Source organism: Phyllostomus discolor, chromosome 8, assembly GCF_004126475.2.
Source record: "Phyllostomus discolor isolate MPI-MPIP mPhyDis1 chromosome 8, mPhyDis1.pri.v3, whole genome shotgun sequence".
Lineage (NCBI taxonomy): Eukaryota > Metazoa > Chordata > Mammalia > Chiroptera > Phyllostomidae > Phyllostomus > Phyllostomus discolor.
Window position 1 is genome coordinate 113,119,803 of NC_040910.2, and position 17,079 is coordinate 113,136,881.

A 17,079-nucleotide genomic window follows, 5' to 3' on the forward strand; every position below is an offset into this window, starting at 1 on the left:
TGGTGGCCTGCAGTACAAGTTCTTCCATCCGTGCTCGGCCCCACTCGGCCCGATGCACCGGCAGGGGTCGCCAGGCATCCTGCTGGTTCAGCCACTTGGTGGCGAGGGGAGGGCCGGGGAGGGTGCTGTGGGACCTCGTACGGTGATCACCTGCCCGAGGACCTTCCCTGCACAGAGGGGACGTTGTCCCTGGGCCCAGATGGGGGCGATGAGCTGGGAGGGGCGGGCCTGGCAGTGACAAGCTGGCTGTCCCTTATCCGCCCAGCGTGGCCAAAGGTAGTCCCTTATCCGTCCGGACACGGCCCCTCTCCATTATCTCGACTCAAACCCATCCAGGCGGAGATAAACTGGACAGCTGGGGAGATAGCAGGTCCTCCTCCCGCCTCTCGGGGGGCCATCCCATGACAGCACCCCAATAAACAGCGCCGTTATCAGCCATCTTCCTGCCACCCCGCCAGCCACCTTCGTACCTCCAAGAGCCGTGGCCCCCGCCCCACCAAGAGGTCAGGCGCTTCCCAGGAGCCAGCGGAGGGACCAAAGACAGGGAGACCCCAGTCGCAGCCCCGTGGCCGGGCCCCTGGCTGCCACCAGCCCCCAGTCCCCCGGCCCGGCAGAGCTCAGCCTCTGGAGCCCCAGGAGAGAAGCGTTGGCACCTAAATGCACACAGGACCCACCCTGTGGGGAGACTCCAGGCCCGGGCCCCGAGCGCCCCTGCAGACCGCAGCGGGCGGCCGGGACCCAGCCGGGCGGAGGCCCGAGAAGATAACAGCAAGAACAGTCCGACCCGAAACAGGGAAGCGGCAAGGGACCATGGCAGGGCGGGGTTGAAGGGACAGGACCTGAGGGACGAGCCGTGCGGGGACAAGGGGCCTGACGGGGACGTGGCCTGCAGGAGGGGTGGCAGCGAGCCGGGGGCTCCCTCCTGGGGGGGGGACGGGGGTCACCCAAACGCAGGACAGAGATCCCACAGGAGGGAGGGCCCCGGGCCCCCGCTCACCGTGTGGGGGACACAGACCCACAGACCCACAGCTGCAGAGAAGGGGACAAGGGCCTCAGCAGAAGACACAAAGCTAATGGGGACCCACTCCGGGGGCCCGGGGGCGGGGGCGGGGCTGGCCCTCCTTCCGGTGTGCTGAGGACGGGGGCACACGGAGACAGGACCACCGGGCTCTACGAACCTCGGTGCATGAACCTCGGAGGAAACGGAGATATTTTCCCGAGTGAGAGATCGAGGAGTCACGCCGGCAAATGCGGAGGCTGCGTCCCTCAGGGCTGAGACGCTGGGCCCCGCGGGCAGCCAAAGGGCAGCCCCCCCGTCTCCCCCCGCACACCCTTCCGTGTCTCTGAGTCTCCCCACCAGCCCCGGCGCCCACTTCCTCCTTTCCCCCCAGTGGTGCTCGAGCCCACGGACCCCGGGGACCAGTCCGCAGTGGCCACGGGGACGGGTCACCCTGCAGGGCCGTCCCTCACCCTGGGACACGCGCCTGCTCTTTGAGACACACTGACACCCCCCCCCAGAGCCCACGGCCCCGGCCCTCCCACCCGCCCCCATCCCGGAGTCGGACCCGCAGGACCCTGCACGGGAGGGAGCGTGCTGAGGATGGAAATCGTCCCCTGTGTCACCCGCAGGAAGCGCAGGGTCCTGTTAAAACATTAATCCTCACTCAGCCGGCCGAGGCGGGGCGGCTGCAGAGATAAGGTCCCCGAGAGTCGTAAAATCCAGGGCAACTGATAAGCAGGCTTCGAGCTACTGAACCCTGCTGTCCTGCAGGTCGGGTCGGGCCCCAGTCCCCGGGTCCACCGTCAGCAGGCCCAGGGGTCGGGGCCGGGGTGCTCATGGGGGGGTCTCCTAACCTCTCCGGCTGAGTCTGTCATCTCCGCTGTCCCCGCAGTGGCCCTCTGGGAGGAACCCCTGTCCCTGGGACAGCTGTGGCTGGAACCCCCCCCCCACCCCACTGTCCTCCCGAGGGCGTCCAGCCCCGGGCTGCGTTGGGGGTGGGGGTGGGGGTGGGGAGGTGTCGCTGCTTCAGACTGAAGGAGAAGTCGGTCAGTCGGGGGTGCGGCCATGACAGGGCCCCGCTAATGCCCCCCGCACAGGCTCTCATCCGGGCGTTCCAGGACCGGTAAATCGCCTACTGTGTGCTGGGCCCTGTGCCTGGAGATGACGATACAGTGTCCCCCACCCCCAGCCTTGCGGGAGACACAGAAGCCTGTGCGTGGCGTGCGTCCGAACCAGGCTGTGAGTGAGAACAGGGGTGCTGACAGGGAGGCTGGCCTCCAGGGGGACAGTGCCCGGCACGCCCCTGTCCCCAGCAGACCCCGGCACAGGGCTGGGCGGGCTGGGTCTTCACAGCCCGAGACCCATGCGTGGCTCAGCCGCATCAGTTCACGTGTGCCTGTACACGTAGCAAACCCCCCGGCCACCGCCGGGGCCGAGGAGGCCTCTGGGTCCCGTCCCGTGGGGCCCCAAGGACCCCCCGAGTGAGAAAAGCAGCAGACCAGCAGCTGCGAGCTTCCCACTACACCCGGGAGGCGTGGCCTCGGGACCTGACCCACCCTGGAGCGGAGGTGGTCTGCCCGGGACACCCCGCCGGGGAGGGGCTGGCCCTGCCTCCGGCCTCAGGGCCCCGACTCAGCTGGGGAGCCCACGGCTTCAGGGACAGCTGGAGTGGTGACTTGCACACATGTCACCAACACTCCGGCAGCGAGCAACACGCCCAGCACCCAGCACCCAGCTCCTGGTGCCGAAGATCTCCAGCGAAAGGACCCAGGGCCCCTGGGGGAAGGGCCGGCTGGGGCAGAGAGCAGGCGAGAGGAGCCCGGGGTGCCCTGAAGCGCCAGGAAGCAGGGACCCAGAGGACGAGGCCGAGTCAAAGGGGCGCAGGAGCCCCTGAGAGCCCCCGGCGGCCAGGGCGGGGCGGTGGAGCCACACGATAAATAAAGCAGCGCTGGGCTGCAGCCCCAAGCACGGAACAAACAGCCCTGAGTCCGTCCTGACGGACGTGACTGAACAGATCGGTAAACTCGGACAAGATGCACACCTCCTGACAAATTCCAGATGATTCCCACGCGTGCCCTGCCCCCAGGACCTGGAGCGGGACCGCCACTTCCCCGAGCACACACTGACCTGCCTTCCAAAAAGCAGAGCGTGGACAGGGGAGGGAGGAAGAGGGACATTACAGGGGAGAAGGCTGGCAGCCGTCCCCTCGGCCAGGGGACCGAGGTCACCGCCACGACGGTGACAAGCCACAGTGACGGCTCGTGCCCTGCTGGGCTGTGATGGAAGGGCGCCTCATCCCGGGGAAGGGAGGTCCCGGCAAAGACCCCAGACTGATCGAGAGAAAGCTATCAGATACTCCCAACCGAGGGACAGTCTGCAAAGTGCCTGGCCACCACTCCTCCAAACCGCCCATGTCATCCAAACAAGGCCACTCTGGGAAAAGGTCGCAGCCAAGACAAACACAAGAAGCAGTGACTCAGCGGAACAGGGATCCCGGACTGGAGCGAGGGCAGCGGCCCGCGCAGGGAGGGGACCTGAGCTCAGGCTCACTTCTCGGCAGTGGCTCGTCCTCTGCGCGCCCGCTCGGCTGGTGGCGCGGTGCTGTCCGTGGGGCCGGGGGCATACAGGAACCCTCTGTCTTCGCAGTTTGTCCCTGAACCTGAAGCTGTTCTAACGTGGCTTATATTTTTAAATGTTTTGCCTAATCAGGAAGTACCACAGATATTTGCATAAAGGTCCCCTCTGTGTATTCACTCACCTGACCCCCGTGCGCTGAGCGGGCACCCTGAGCAGGCACTGCGCTGGGCTCGGGGGTCCGCAGGGAGCGGCCTGGCCGGCCCTGTGGGCTCAGGGAGCCTCGGGCTGCCTTCCACCCGAAGAGAGGCCAGCGTGCAAGCCAGTGCAGAAAGCCACGAGGGGAAATATACGTGAGGAAAGTCTAGAGAAAAGAGGTGCCAGACACACACCTTCAGAACCATGCGCAATGAGGTCCACAAAGGGCCGCAGCACGCCGACCCTCCGCCCGTCACGGGAGAGGATGAGCGTTTGCAGTGGGGGCAGGGCGAGGAAATCGGGACCCGGGAAACCTCCTCGCCTCTCCGGCTTCCTGCTTTAGAATCTCACTGCACACCCACTAAGCCGCCCCAAAGGAATAAAAGAATAAAACCTAACGAAGGCCGTGGGGCGGAGGAAGCACATCAGGACAATTAGTCCCGAGAGCACGCTGCCGGTGGGAACTCCCAGTCCCCCTCCAGGTATGAGTCCCGAGGAGATACAGTGTGTGTAAAAGGGAAAAGCCAGCCCTGGCTGGCGTAGCTCAGTGGATTGAGCATGGGCCTCGAACCAAAGGGTCACCGGTTCGATTCCCAGTCAGGGCACATGCCTGGGTTGTAGGCCACGGCCCCCAGCAACAGCACATTGATGTTTGTTTCTCTCTCTCTTTCTCCCTCCCTTCCTTCTCTAAAAATACATAAATAAAATCTTTTAAAAAGAGAGAGAGAGAGAGAGAGAGAGAGAGAGAGAAAAGCCAGTAGTACCGAGATAGCCGCAGCTGCGCTATTAGAAAGAAGAAAGAAAAACCCAACAGCCCCAAAGCCCACAATCGGATCCCAAGTGGCAGTAAACCCATGGCGTCTAGACATGGTTCCAAGGGAAGGACGGGAGCCCGGGTGCAAGTCCCAGCTGCTCCACTCGCTGAGTGGCTGTCCACGGCTCCCTGCCTCAGGCTCCCCACCCGTGAGGGAGGGTGGCACTAACTCCTACCCTCAAGAGCTCCTGCTGGAAGGCGATCGTGGGTAAAGGCGGCGTTTGCGCTACGGCACCAGGGAGAAAAAGGGGCCTGATGGAGGCTGAGCTAAGGAGCCTGGAGGAGAGCCGGACACAGACCTTCCCTGCGGCCCAGGCCGGACCTGGGCAGGCGGGAGGGTGAGCAGGAGGCATCCCCAGGTCCGCTGGGACCGAAGGGGCCGGGCAGGGACAAAACTGGGTCGCTCACCGCGCCCCACACGCACCTGCCCAAGACCAGCTCCGCCTCACCCCTGGACCACCGGGCAGCCCCTCCCTCGTCCCCAGGGCCCCTCGTGCCCTCGGCAGGCCAAGCCCCTCCCGCCGAAACCCAGCAGCCATCCTCCTATTGTCGCCTCTGCCTGTGTCCCGCTGAGGGCGACGCAAACCCCAACACTGTGCTGACTCTCGGCCTGGGGCTGCGCAGGGCCGAGCTGTCCCGGGCTCATCTACGGGCCCTCCCCCAGCGCGGGGAGGGCGGGGGGCGGGGCGGGGCGGGGGCCTCTGAGCTCCAGGCGGCAAAGCTGGGGAATGGAGGAGGTGGTTGTCACGTGACATTATTCTTTGGACCCATTGGCCAGGGTGTGGTCACATGGTCAGGCCTCACTGTGAGGAATGCTGGGAAATGTAGTCCTTATTCTTGGCAGCCATCTTGCTCCAGAGATAGTACATTTTACATTAGATTAAATTTTATGTTAGATATTAGATTTTATTAGCATCCAATCCAGGCTCCTCCGTGACCCGCCTCCAGGTCTCAAGCTGGAGCATCCCCCTCCTCCACTCTGTTTCCAGTCTCCGCTCCTCCGGTGGCCTCCCCTCTGACCTCCCGGTCTTTGGGGACACCATCGCCCCAGCTGCTCAGACTTGAATTGGACGTCCGCCTGGATTGTCCCTTTTCCGTCTCCCCCACGAGCAATCGAGGGGAGGTCCCCAAATTCCCTTCCCCACTGCCACTCCCACACCCCCACCCTGGTCCGGGCCACCAGCGCCTCCCGCGGGGCCAGCAGGAGTCACCTCCGCGCCCAGCACCCAACATCCATTCCTCTCTCCTGCCGACCACCCTCTCTGCCTTCAAACGGAGCCGCTAGTCCTTCAACTGTCAGATCCGTCGGTGCCTCTGCCGCGCAGAAAAGCTCCCAGAACGAAGTACGCGGGGCTGTGCGCCGCGGCTCTGGGGCCCCACGCCCAGCGCCGCTACGGCCAGCTCACCCGACCCCAGGACCCCAGGACCCCGGGGCCCCAGCCCCGACCTCCCCCCGGAATCTCCCTCTGGCCCGGCACCCTCTCGGGAGGCCCCGCCCCCACCTAGCACGTGCTGTGCCCACAGCCCCACGGGACCCCCCATCCAGCCTCCCCGCTGTATTTGCTTTGGGTGACTCTTCCTGTCTCGCTTGTTTGCCAATTTCGTTGCACGTGTGTCAGCGGCCAGTTCTGTCCCCTTCCCCGCCGGGTCCCCAGGACTGAGCCCCGTGCCTGGTACATGGGACCAGCTTCACAAGGCAGGTAGGAGAGTCGCCCCAATGAATTTAATTTTCACAGAAAGGTTGGTAGAGAGAGGCGGAGCCCCAGAGACAGGAAGGGAGAGAGGGGCAGAGACTGCAACAGACAGAGCGGCGCACTGACCTCAGGCGCCCTCTCACACACTTTCCCAGACCCCCCTTAGCACAGGCCACAGGGGGGCGCCCGCCTCTTCTGACCACCGTGCTGGTCAAGTCCATCGAACGAGACTGCCCACACCCGTGTGCCGCTCCGAGGACCCCCAGGCCAGAGGAGGAAGGTGCAACAGCACCGGCCGGGGCGGCAGGGTGGTCCCGCCCGCCCTGTCCCAGGAGGCTGTTTGCCCCCGCAGGGCGGGAAGAGGCGGTCCCTGGGCTGCAGCACCCCACAGACAAGGCCAACCCCGGACTGAGCTGTGGGCCCTCGGCTCCCAGACCCTGGCCCAGGCAGGCCTGAGGCCCCCATACTCCGAAGGCCGCCCGAATTAGGGGCTCTGGGGTCACAGTGAGCAGGACACAGGGACGGAGGGCTGCCCCAGAGCCGGGGTGGAGACCAGGCCGTCCAAGGGGGCGGACCCACCCTCCCCGGGAGGATGCACTGTGCTCAGGGGAGGAGCACAGTCAATAAAGGCAAGTGCCAGGTGAGGGCCGGGCCAGAGGTGGCCCAGGCCCAGGTGACACAGGTAACTAACTGTACAGTCTCATTTCCAAAGACGACCAGGACAAGGCCCGCCCGGGCGACCCTGGGACTTTGCTTTGCCCCCCGCAGGCGCGCGCCCAGTGCTGGTGCCTCTGGAGCAGCCGTCATGAGACCCTCGGCCGTCCTCCTGGCTGTGGCTCTGGCCGCCGTCCTGGCTCCCGGGGCCGGGCTGCCCGTCGGCCGGCAGGGCCCCCGGAACAAGCTGCTCCTGGTGTCCTTCGACGGCTTCCGCTGGGACTACGACCAGGACGTGGAGACCCCCAACCTGGACGCCATGGCGCTCGACGGCGTGAAAGCCCGCTACATGACCCCTGCCTTCGTCACCATGACCAGCCCCTGCCACTTCACCCTGGTCACCGGTGAGTGTTGGCCTCCGGCGGGGCCTGGGGGTCGGTGGCGGGGGGGCTGGGCAACCAGGGGAACCGGGGCACACACACCGCCCTGTCCCGTGGGGCACCATGTGGGGACGAAGGCGAGACAGAGCCGGGCCCAGGGCACCGTCAACAGGCCTCCCCATGAGCGAAACAGGTAGCGGGCAAAAGCCTACAGGCATTGGTCCCTTTTTAAACGGCGACCACAGCCAGGGTGACAACCCAGGAGGCCTCCTGGAGGAGGCGGATGTGGCCGGGACTCAGACAGGCCTGAGGGTAAGTCTGAGGCTCCCGCAGTCTCGGGTGCTCAGCCCGCCCCGCCCCCAGCTGCCTGGGAACAGAACCCCTGACTGAGGCTGGGCCCGCCTCTCCCAGCCTCGGCCGCCTGGTGTTCCCGGCTCCGGGCTGCAGCTCTGCCACCAGCGCCTCCGTCACGCGGCCATCTCCCCTGCATCTCTCGTCCTTCTCTTATTAAAGCTTGTACTGATTTAGAGAGAGGAGAAGGGAGTGAGAGAGACGGGGAGAGAAACATTGACAGGTTGCCTCCTGCACGCCCCGAACCGGGAACCGGGAGGCGGGGCCGGGGGCCCTGGCCCGCACCCCAGCCACCGGCCCCGGCCGGGAAATCTCTTCTTCTTGTAAGAAGCACGGTCACTGGGTTCAAGGCCCCCCACCCAGAAGGGCCTCCTCTTACGGTCCCCCACCACATCTGCCACCACCGTGTTTGCAGACGAGACCACCACGTTCTGACACGCCCGCTGGGAGCCGTGGCTGTGCAGGGCATGCAGACGGCTCGTCCTCGGGGGAGCGTGTCTGTGGCCTGAGCCCCTGACGGCCCGGCACACACCGATGCCGGCACCCGGCTGGCCTTTCTGCACATCGCCATTTTACTTAACGTGTCACAAATGGGGGAGGGGCACAGGCAGGGGACACACACCTATGGCCTCTCCTCCTGTGTCTTCCGAACTCACGTGTGTGCGTTCCCTGAGGAACACGCAAATTTAAAAAGACGCCTCACAGACCTCCACTTGGCTTATTTCAGTGCCGGCCTGGGACGCTATTTCCGGGCCGGACGGTAACTCACTTCATTAGTCCCCTCCTGGGGGCCGCCCAGGTCGCGCCAGCCTTTTGCTAAAACCAGCGAGGCTGCCAGTGCCCCGCACGCGGTGAGCGGCAGGGTGTGGCGGGCTGCCAGGGCAGAGGGGGCGCGGGCCGAGGCCGTGTGTGTGACGACGCCTGCCCCGCGTCCCCTCTGCCACCCCCCCCCACAGGCAAGTACATCGAGAACCACGGCGTGGTCCACAACATGTTCTACAACACCACCAGCAAGGTCAAGCTGCCCTACCACGCCACGCTGGGCATCCAGAGGTGGTGGGACAACGGCAGCGTGCCCATCTGGATCACGGCCCAGAGGCAGGTAAAGCCACCCCCACGCCCCCTCGGATGGCAGTGGGGACGGGGGAGGGGAAAGGCCCTGACCGCGTGAGCCCCGAGGCAGGCCTGGCCCCGGCGCTGGGAGCCCTGGCACAGAGCCCAGGGAAGTGTGGCCCCGGGGTGGGAGGGTGCCGGGCGATCAGCAGGACCTGCCGGCCGCTCCACAGCCCCGCCGGGTCCTCCCCGGAGCCCAGGGACCAGCAGGGCCGGCCCCCTCCGCCCGGCCGGAGAGAAAACTGCACCTTTGGGCCCTTCGGTGCTGAGGAAGGGAGCTGTAGGGGGGAACGCACCCCCCTCCACAACAAGGCAGGGGAGGGAACGAGGGGACAGCTCTGTGCCTCCCCCTCCTGCGGCTCCCTCAGGGCTGGGAGCTAAGTTCTCGGGACACAGATGCCATAGGAGGCGGGGTGTGCCATCAGCCCAGGAATCCCACCACCCTGCAGTGTTCTGGGGGCTTCCTGGCCCCACACATGTGGCTTCCGGTCAGCCACGTCAAGTGAAGGGCAGCGCTCAGCCCTGATGCCCCAGCTGCGGAAGGGGCTGCCCGAGGCCGGGCTCAGGCCCAGAGAGCCGGAGCCGAGAACTCGGTCTGGGAGGCTGGCGGGCAGACGGGCACCTGTGGACAGACGGCTGGGCGGACAGGTGGCTCCGTAAGTGAAGCAGCAGGTGGTGGACGGAAGGACAGACGGACACACAACCAGGGTGAAGGCTGGAAGGGGCAGGAGGTGGGCCGGGGCAGACAGGCGAGGACACAGGCCTGGGTGTGGACATGGCGGCAAGAGGCCCGGCTGCAGCCAGGAAAGGGGGGCGGTGCTCCCTGGCAGCCTCGGCCTCAGGGCAGAGCCCCGGGGCCCTGAGGACTCTGCGTATCTGGGGACACTTGTCCATTCCTTATCTCCTTAGTGCTGAGTCCACTGCCCGCCTGCCCTGTCCTCTATAAAATCGTTATCGGCCCCAGATAAGAGCTATGGAACACTTTTCAGAAAATAAAAAGGCTCGCCCTGGCTGGTGTGGCTCAGTGGCTTGAGTGCCCGCCTGTAAACCAAAGGGTCACCGGTTCGATTCTCAGTCAAGGCACATGCCTGGGTTGCAGGCCAGGTCCCTGGTTGGGGGTATATGGGAGACAACTAGTTGATGTTTCCCTTCCTCTCTCCCTCCCTTCCCCTCTCTCAAAAAATAAATAAGTAAGATCTTGTAAAAACAATAGTAATAATAAAGAATAAAAAGGCCCGTGGCGGCGGTCGGGAGCAGGGATGGGTCAGGGCGCAGACAGAGGCCAGGCCAGAGGGGCCGTGGGCCAGCAACCCCGGGTCACGCGGGAGCAGGCCGGCGGCGTGAGGATCAAGGCCGCCTCCCCCGGCAGGGCCTGCGGACCGGCTCCTTCTTCTACCCTGGCGGGAACGTCACCTACCAAGGCACGGCCGTGACGCTGAGCCGGAAGGAGGGCGTCCTGCACAACTACAAGAACGAGACGGAGTGGAGGGCCAACATCGACACGGTGATGCGGTGGTTCACGGAGGAGGGCCTGGACCTGGTCACGCTCTACTTTGGGGAGCCGGACTCCACGGGCCACAGGTACGGCCCCGACTCCCAGCAGAGGAGGGACATGGTGAAGCAGGTGGACAGGACGGTGGGTTACCTCCGCGACGGCATCCGGCGCAGCGGCCTGGAGGGCGGCCTCAACCTCATCGTCACGTCCGACCACGGCATGACCACCGTCAACAAGAAGGCCGGCGACCTGGTGGAGTTCCACAAGTTCCCCAACTTCACCTTCAAGGACATCGAGTTCGAGCTGCTGGACTACGGCCCCAACGGGATGCTGCTCCCCAAGGAGGGGCGGCTGGAGGCCGTCTACCAGGCCCTCAAGGACGCGCACCCCAGACTCCACGTCTACAAGAAGGAGTCCTTCCCCGAGTCCTTCCACTACGCCAACAACCCCAGGGTCACGCCTCTGGTCATGTACAGCGACCCCGGCTACGTCATCCACGGGGTGAGCTGAGCTGCCCGCGCAGGATGCCGGGCCGGGGTGGGCCCTGCCCCCGGGAGGCTGCTGGGGCTCCTCCAGCCCTCTAAAAGGCACCCCAGTTTCTGGCTAGTCCCCGATTCGAGGGGCATTGACCACCCAAGGGTCGCGGTCACCACCATGCCCTGGGAGCGTGTGTGCGTGTATGTGTGTGTGTGTGTGTGTGTGTACATGTTTGCGTGTGTGCACCAGTAGGGGGCAGTAGGAGAAGATCGGCCACAAGAGCCACAGGGACGAGGCAGCTCAAGGAGCCGGTCCCCCGCCGGCAGAGGGCCCAGGGAGCGCTGGAGGGGAGGCCAGACGGGGGAGGGGACCCAGGGAGAAGGTGCTGAGGAGGCAGGCAGTCACGGAGAGGTAGGGGTGGCGGAGGGGGGGGCCCACCGCCTGGGGGTGGCAACCTCCACCCCCTACCCCCGTTTACTGGGTCCCCCGTTCATGTCCCCAGGTCTTTGGAGGAGCTCTCCTAGGCCACTGATCCATTAAGGCTCAGAATTTGAGCCGTGCCCCAACCACCCTCCTTCCCCCCTTCCCCCCTTCCCCCTTCCCCCCTTCCCCCCCTTCCCCGTTGCGTACCCCTTTGGGAAGCCTCAGCCCGGCCGCAGGGGTATTGCTGCGGCAGGGGTGTGGCGGAAAGGAGAGGGCGGGTGGGTGGAGCCTGCGTGCGCACTCCGACGCCCCGCCCCTGCCGCCCCGCCCCCGCCGCCCCTGCCGCAGAGACTGAACGTGCAGTTCAACAACGGGGAGCACGGCTTCGACAACCAGCACATGGACATGAAGACCATCTTCCGGGCCATGGGCCCCAGCTTCCGCAAGGGCCTGGAGGTGGAGCCCTTCGAGAGCGTGCACGTGTACGAGCTGCTGTGCCGGCTGCTGGGCATCGTGCCCGAGGCCAACGACGGGGCCCTCAGCACCCTGCTGCCCATGCTCATGCCCGAGGCCGGCAGCACCCCGTCACCCACACCCCACGCAGGTGAGGCGCTGCCCTCCGCCCACCCCCACTCCGCTGCCGGGTGGCTGCACGCGGAGGGGCCTGCATGCAGAGGGGCCTGCACCACTGGGGACCCAGTGGCCCTGCCAGCTGCAGGGGCTGCCCACTCTCTCCCTGTCCCTGGCTTCTAGGAACTTCGGGAGTCCCCGGCACGCTCTCGACGCGTGTCACCAGCTCAGGAGAGAGACCAGGTGGGCCTGGGCACGTGCAGGACAGAGACTGAGGGCCAGAGGGTGGGTGGTCTGCCCCGGGGATGGGCCTTTTGGGGTGACACCCCCTCCGGGCTCCTGGTCCCATGGAGCCCGGGCTCCCATGTGGTCACTTGAGGGAGTCCTTCCTGGAGTCATCTTCTGCCACCCTCCCCACTCCCAGCCCCTCCCCACCCTGACCCACCTCAAGGGCAAAGGTCACCTGGGAGCTGGACCGCAGTGCAGCCTGTGTGTTGGGGCAGGGGAACAGAGGGGGTGCTGGGACATGAACTGGGGGGGCTCCTCGCCCACTCTCGAGGAAGAGGGGGCGTGACATGCCCCCACACCCCCCCCTCACTGGGTCTCCCACCTTTCCTTCCCTAGGGCCCGCCCTCCCGCCCCTGACCGCAGGGGTGCTGCTGGCTGCACTGCTCCTGGCCAAAGCCGCGTAGTGCCCCCAGTGCGCAAGGTCAGAGCCCCAGGAGGTGGGGGGAGGGGCAGTCTGTTCCAGCCCCGTGAACCTGGGCCCTGCCCCGCTGAGGAGGGTCCGTCTCAGACCTGGGCAGCCCCTTCCGGCCTCTCTCCTCAGGCCTGACAACCAGAGAACAGTCTAGAAGCTGTTGTGGTGGCGGAGGGGTGGGGGCGGCTGCAGGGTGGGGTTCCCGGAGCACTAGGGGAGCCAGCTTGTTGGACTCCGCTTGCGGAAGACGGCCCCCCCCCTGTCTGCCCTGCGATGCCCCAGCCTCTGCCCCAGGAGGAGCCGGTCATTCTTCCTAGCAGCCCCACGGGGGCCCGCTGCGGGCCGGGCTCTCCACTGGGCTCCGCGGGCACACAGCGGCCCAGAGCCCAGCCGGAGCCCCGGGGCTGCCGTTAGGGGCCAGGGGGTGGGGAGCAGATAAGGCTCAGGAGACAGAGGCAGCGAAGACTGGGCTATAGGCCAGGGCGGGGGCCGGGTGGGGGGCTGCCTCTCTGAGAATTCAGGTTTGGGGTGAGCCCTGCACGATGAGGAGCCAGCCCTGGGGATGAGAGCCGGGGCAGGGGAGGGCAAGCGGGAGGCCCTGCGGTGGGGCTGGCTGCGGGGGGCGCCTGACGAGAAAGGAGCCGGGTGCGCTGGGGGGGGGGGGGTTTGGGGGGGAGGAGGCGGCCCCAGCCGAGGTGACACGGGGGCGTGCCATGGTCTGACGCGGGAAGTTAAAGGAACGGAGGCGCCTGGGCAGGAGCCTGGGGACAGGGCCGGTGCAGGCGGTTGGGAGGTCCCTCCAAGGTCGGGACCCAACATCTCAGAGGCAGGGCGGGGAAGGGGCACAGCGGACAGACTCAAGGGACCTTTCAGGTCTGGGCTGGGGAGGACAGAGCCCCTCACTGAGATGCCAGGGGGTCGGGCATGGCACTGCCAGAGAACAGTTGGGTCACCGCACTGCCCCCTGCTCACCACTCCCCCCTCCCCAAGTCCGTCACCTCCTCGCAGACCCACCCTCATGCCCCGTCCTCGTGCCCCGCCCAACCTGCAGCGGCTCTTCCAGGCCCACCGGGAAGGGAAGCGTCAGAAGCTGCCAGGGAGGCCCGGAGCCCGCCCTCCTGCTGTGATGGACTGGACACCGCGGACCTGGTCTCCCAGCGGCCAGGGACCCCGCAGCCCCAGCCCATGCCGGGTCATCACGGGGCCGGCGGTGTGGCCCCCGCCGGAGTCTGGGCTCTGCAGACACACGAGCCGGCTGGGGAGCGGTACTCCTCATCTACCCGCATCCTTCCGGCCCTGCCCACCCCAAACCTCCCCCTCTGCCAGAGGGTCGGGTGCTGGTGCCCTGTCCCCCTGCTGGGGCCTCCAGTCTGGGAGGGGGTCCGGGGCGGGCAGGGCCGGGCTGCGCCCCTCATGCTCTGGCCGGGAAGCACCCCGAGGGGAATAAAGGACGAGTCTGGTGGTCATGACGCCCCCCTGGCCAGTGTGGGTGCCACTCTCTCTAACACCTGCCGCTTCCTCCCGTCCCACCCGGTGGCCCTGGTGTATGATAAGTTCCCAGTTGCTTGGGTCGAAAACAAACCCATTCGTCCTGGTTGGGGGAGCCTTGGGGGGGGGGGGACGAGGAGGAGGCCCTGGGTGGACCACCAGGGAGGGGCGGTGGGAGCGTGGGCTGTGTGTGAAAAGGAAAAAGGCCTGGGGGAAGGAAGGCTGTTCTTGAAACGATGGGAAACCAGCGTCTCTGAGCCACATTGTTCAGCAAAAACAAAACAAAACAAAAAAAATACCCCACAGTTGAAAATATAGCAAATAGTAAACTGCCATTGGTGCGGAAGGGGAGAGAAGGGCATGTGTGTGTGTGTGTCTGGGAATAAAACGTACCCCCGAGAACTCTCCAGAGAGCGCGGGCATTGCCTGGCTCCACAGAGGGGACTGGGTGGCCAGGCCGGGGGTGCTGTCAGGTCCAACCCCAGCAGTAGGGGGCGCACCCGCGCACACTGAGTCAGTGAGGGCTTGCCTGCCCACCAGTTCCCAGGTGGCTCTGCTGCTGCCACCTGGCACCGCTCTTGAATGAACACATGAATGAATGAGTGAGTGAATAAATGCATGCATGCATGCATGAATGAATGAGTGAAAGAATGAGTATGAATGAATAAATGCATGCATGAATGAGTGACTGCATGAATGAGTGACTGCATGAGTGAGTAAAAGAATGAACGCATGAATGATGAAAGGAAGGAAGAAGACTGGTGGAGCCCAGCCTCCCCGTGTGACACTGGGAGAGAACGGAGGGTGTCACACACCACTGGCTCGGATGGAGGTGGGAGGGGGGCTCCGGTATCTACAAGTTCCAGCCTGGAACCAGCCCATTCCGGCAGAGTGTCCGTGCTGACCCAGACGAGCCCGTTCTCCCCAGAGCCCAGGTCCCCTCCCCTCCCCGGGCCCCCTCTGATCCGTCCATCTGCAGTCTGTTCCCTCGTCCCAAAACCCAGCAGCAGCGCTCGGCCCGGGCCTCTTTGGAACGGGCACTTCCCCTCCGAGCGGGCCCCCGAGGGCGCTGGCAGGGCCTTCACACCCAGCAGGAGGAGTTCTTTGCTTTGCACATGCGTGGCTGGGGGTGCGGACAGCTGGCATCTTTGGGCCCCAGGCCCACGGAGGACCCCAGTGACATCCCTGCCAAGCAGTGGGGACCAAGGAGGGTGGTGCACCTGGACCTGGACGGGGTTCCTCACCAGGTGCCTTCCCTCCCCCAAGCTCACAGTCCTGGGGTGCGCAGCACAGCCCCAGCCCTGCCTGGAGGGGCTGCAGGAGCATCTGTTGCCATGGCTCCCCCACTCTCAGCTGGGGCCAGAGGCCAGAGGTTCTGTGAAGTCCTCTGATCCCTGACCTGGGGGTTCTGGCCGGACGGACACAGCCCCACCCACGGCACACTCACGCTGCAGCTTTGCACACTCATCTCATGGGCGCCGGCATAGCGCATCCCACACACACGGCACGAACACACACACTCCCCCCGCATGCCCACCCATAACACAAGCCTCAAGCACCACAGGGGTCGCACACCCAGCACACCCCCCCTGCACCCCAGCCATGTGCGCCATGAATACACGTACAGTGCACAGCTGTCCATGCACCCCACTCACTCAGGACCCCGTTGTGGGAGGATGCGTGCGGGGAACAGCACCCCAGCCCCACCCCGGGGTGGGCACTCGCTGCAGCACGCGCAGTAGGTGGCACTCAGTCTGCAATCACGCACTAGACCGGGTTCCTTCGCCCTCTGCAGCCAGACCCTGTGACGTCTGCAGCCAGACCCTGTGAGGCCCCCCCTGGACAGTCATCCCTCGAGTGAGCGCCACACACGCTTTCCTGAGGCCCCCAGCACCCACCCAGGCGGCCAGTACAGCCGGTAGGGCCACTGCAAGGGGTGAGAGGGGGTGACCTCCCTCTCACCAGGGTGTTCTGCCAGGGTGTCCCAGGAGGGCTGGCGCGGGGCTGGGCCTCCAGGCCCCCCCTCGGGGTCGCCCCCCCCCTCCACACTGCAGGAGGGTAGAGGTGGGGGCCTTGGGGCACGGGGAGGACCCGGCCACTCCAGGGCCCTGAGTGGGGAGGAGGTCGGGCTCAGTGGTCAGCATTCTTTCCACCTGGAGAAGAACTCACTTAATCAACTTTTTGTTTTGCTTTTGGTGATAAATCACTGTGGTCTGTGGCTTGAATCTCCAAAGCTTACCAAGTGGAGTGACATATCTTTAACAAACTATTCCCTTACCGTGTATGAGTTTATATAAACGAGTGTTGTTGTTGTTGTTTTAAGATTTTATTTATTTTCAGAGAGGGGAGGGAGGGAGGGGGAGGGAGAGAGAGGGAGACAAACATCAATGTGCAGTTGCTGGGGGTCATGGCCCGCAACCCAGGCATGTGCCCTGACTGGGAATCGAACCTGCGATGCTTTGGTTCGCAGACCACGCTCAATCCACTGAGCTACGCCAGCCAGGGCAACAAGTGTTCTTATGGCCCTTCCAATAAAGATGAAAACAGGGACGAGGTCCCCCGAAACCACGTCTTAGGTAGTGAGTACTACTCACCAGTGACACACGAACCAGCAAAACACAGCCCCTGCGGTCTCGGCAACAGGCACCGTCCCACAGCGACCTGACTTCCGCACATTCCTGAAGTAAGTTCGTCCCACACTCGGGTGTACTTATGTTGACTTGATCGGTTGTATAAATTGTTCAATCCAGAATGACTTTTTAAATGCTGGGAGCCTTAGAGTCGTAGGAAATAAATCACTTTAAATTCAAATTATATACCCTCTTGCGGCCGACACCTGTGCTTCGGTGGTCAGAGAATCACTTTCGAACATAAAAAAGTTTTTTTACAGATTTTATTTATTTATTTTTAGACAGAGGGGAAGGGAGGGAGAAAGAGAGGGAGAGAAACAGTGACGTGCAAGAGATACTTCGATCAGGTGCCTCTCACGCGCCCCCACTGGGGACCTGGCCCACAACCGAGGCCTGTGCCCCAACTGGGAATCGGACCCATGACCCTTTGGTTCGCAAGCGGGCGCTCAATCCACTGAGCCGCACCAGCCAGGGCGGTCCAGGGATCTCTTAAACAATGTACACTCGCCGTTACCATA

The 17,079-nt window shown here is 64.8% G+C and overlaps 1 protein-coding gene across 1 annotated transcript; it reads left to right on the forward strand.

The window, feature by feature from the left end:
* Positions 1 to 7,009: 7,009 nt before the first annotated feature.
* ENPP7 (ectonucleotide pyrophosphatase/phosphodiesterase 7) lies at positions 7,010 to 12,435 on the forward strand. The gene is made up of 6 exons (XM_036009079.1): positions 7,010 to 7,338; positions 8,622 to 8,767; positions 10,148 to 10,774; positions 11,522 to 11,777; positions 11,927 to 11,986; positions 12,368 to 12,435. The coding sequence occupies exons 1-6, from the start codon at positions 7,086 to 7,088 to the stop codon at positions 12,433 to 12,435; spliced, it is 1,410 nt and encodes a 469-aa protein (XP_035864972.1). The 5' UTR covers positions 7,010 to 7,085.
* The last annotated feature ends 4,644 nt before the right edge of the window (positions 12,436 to 17,079 follow it).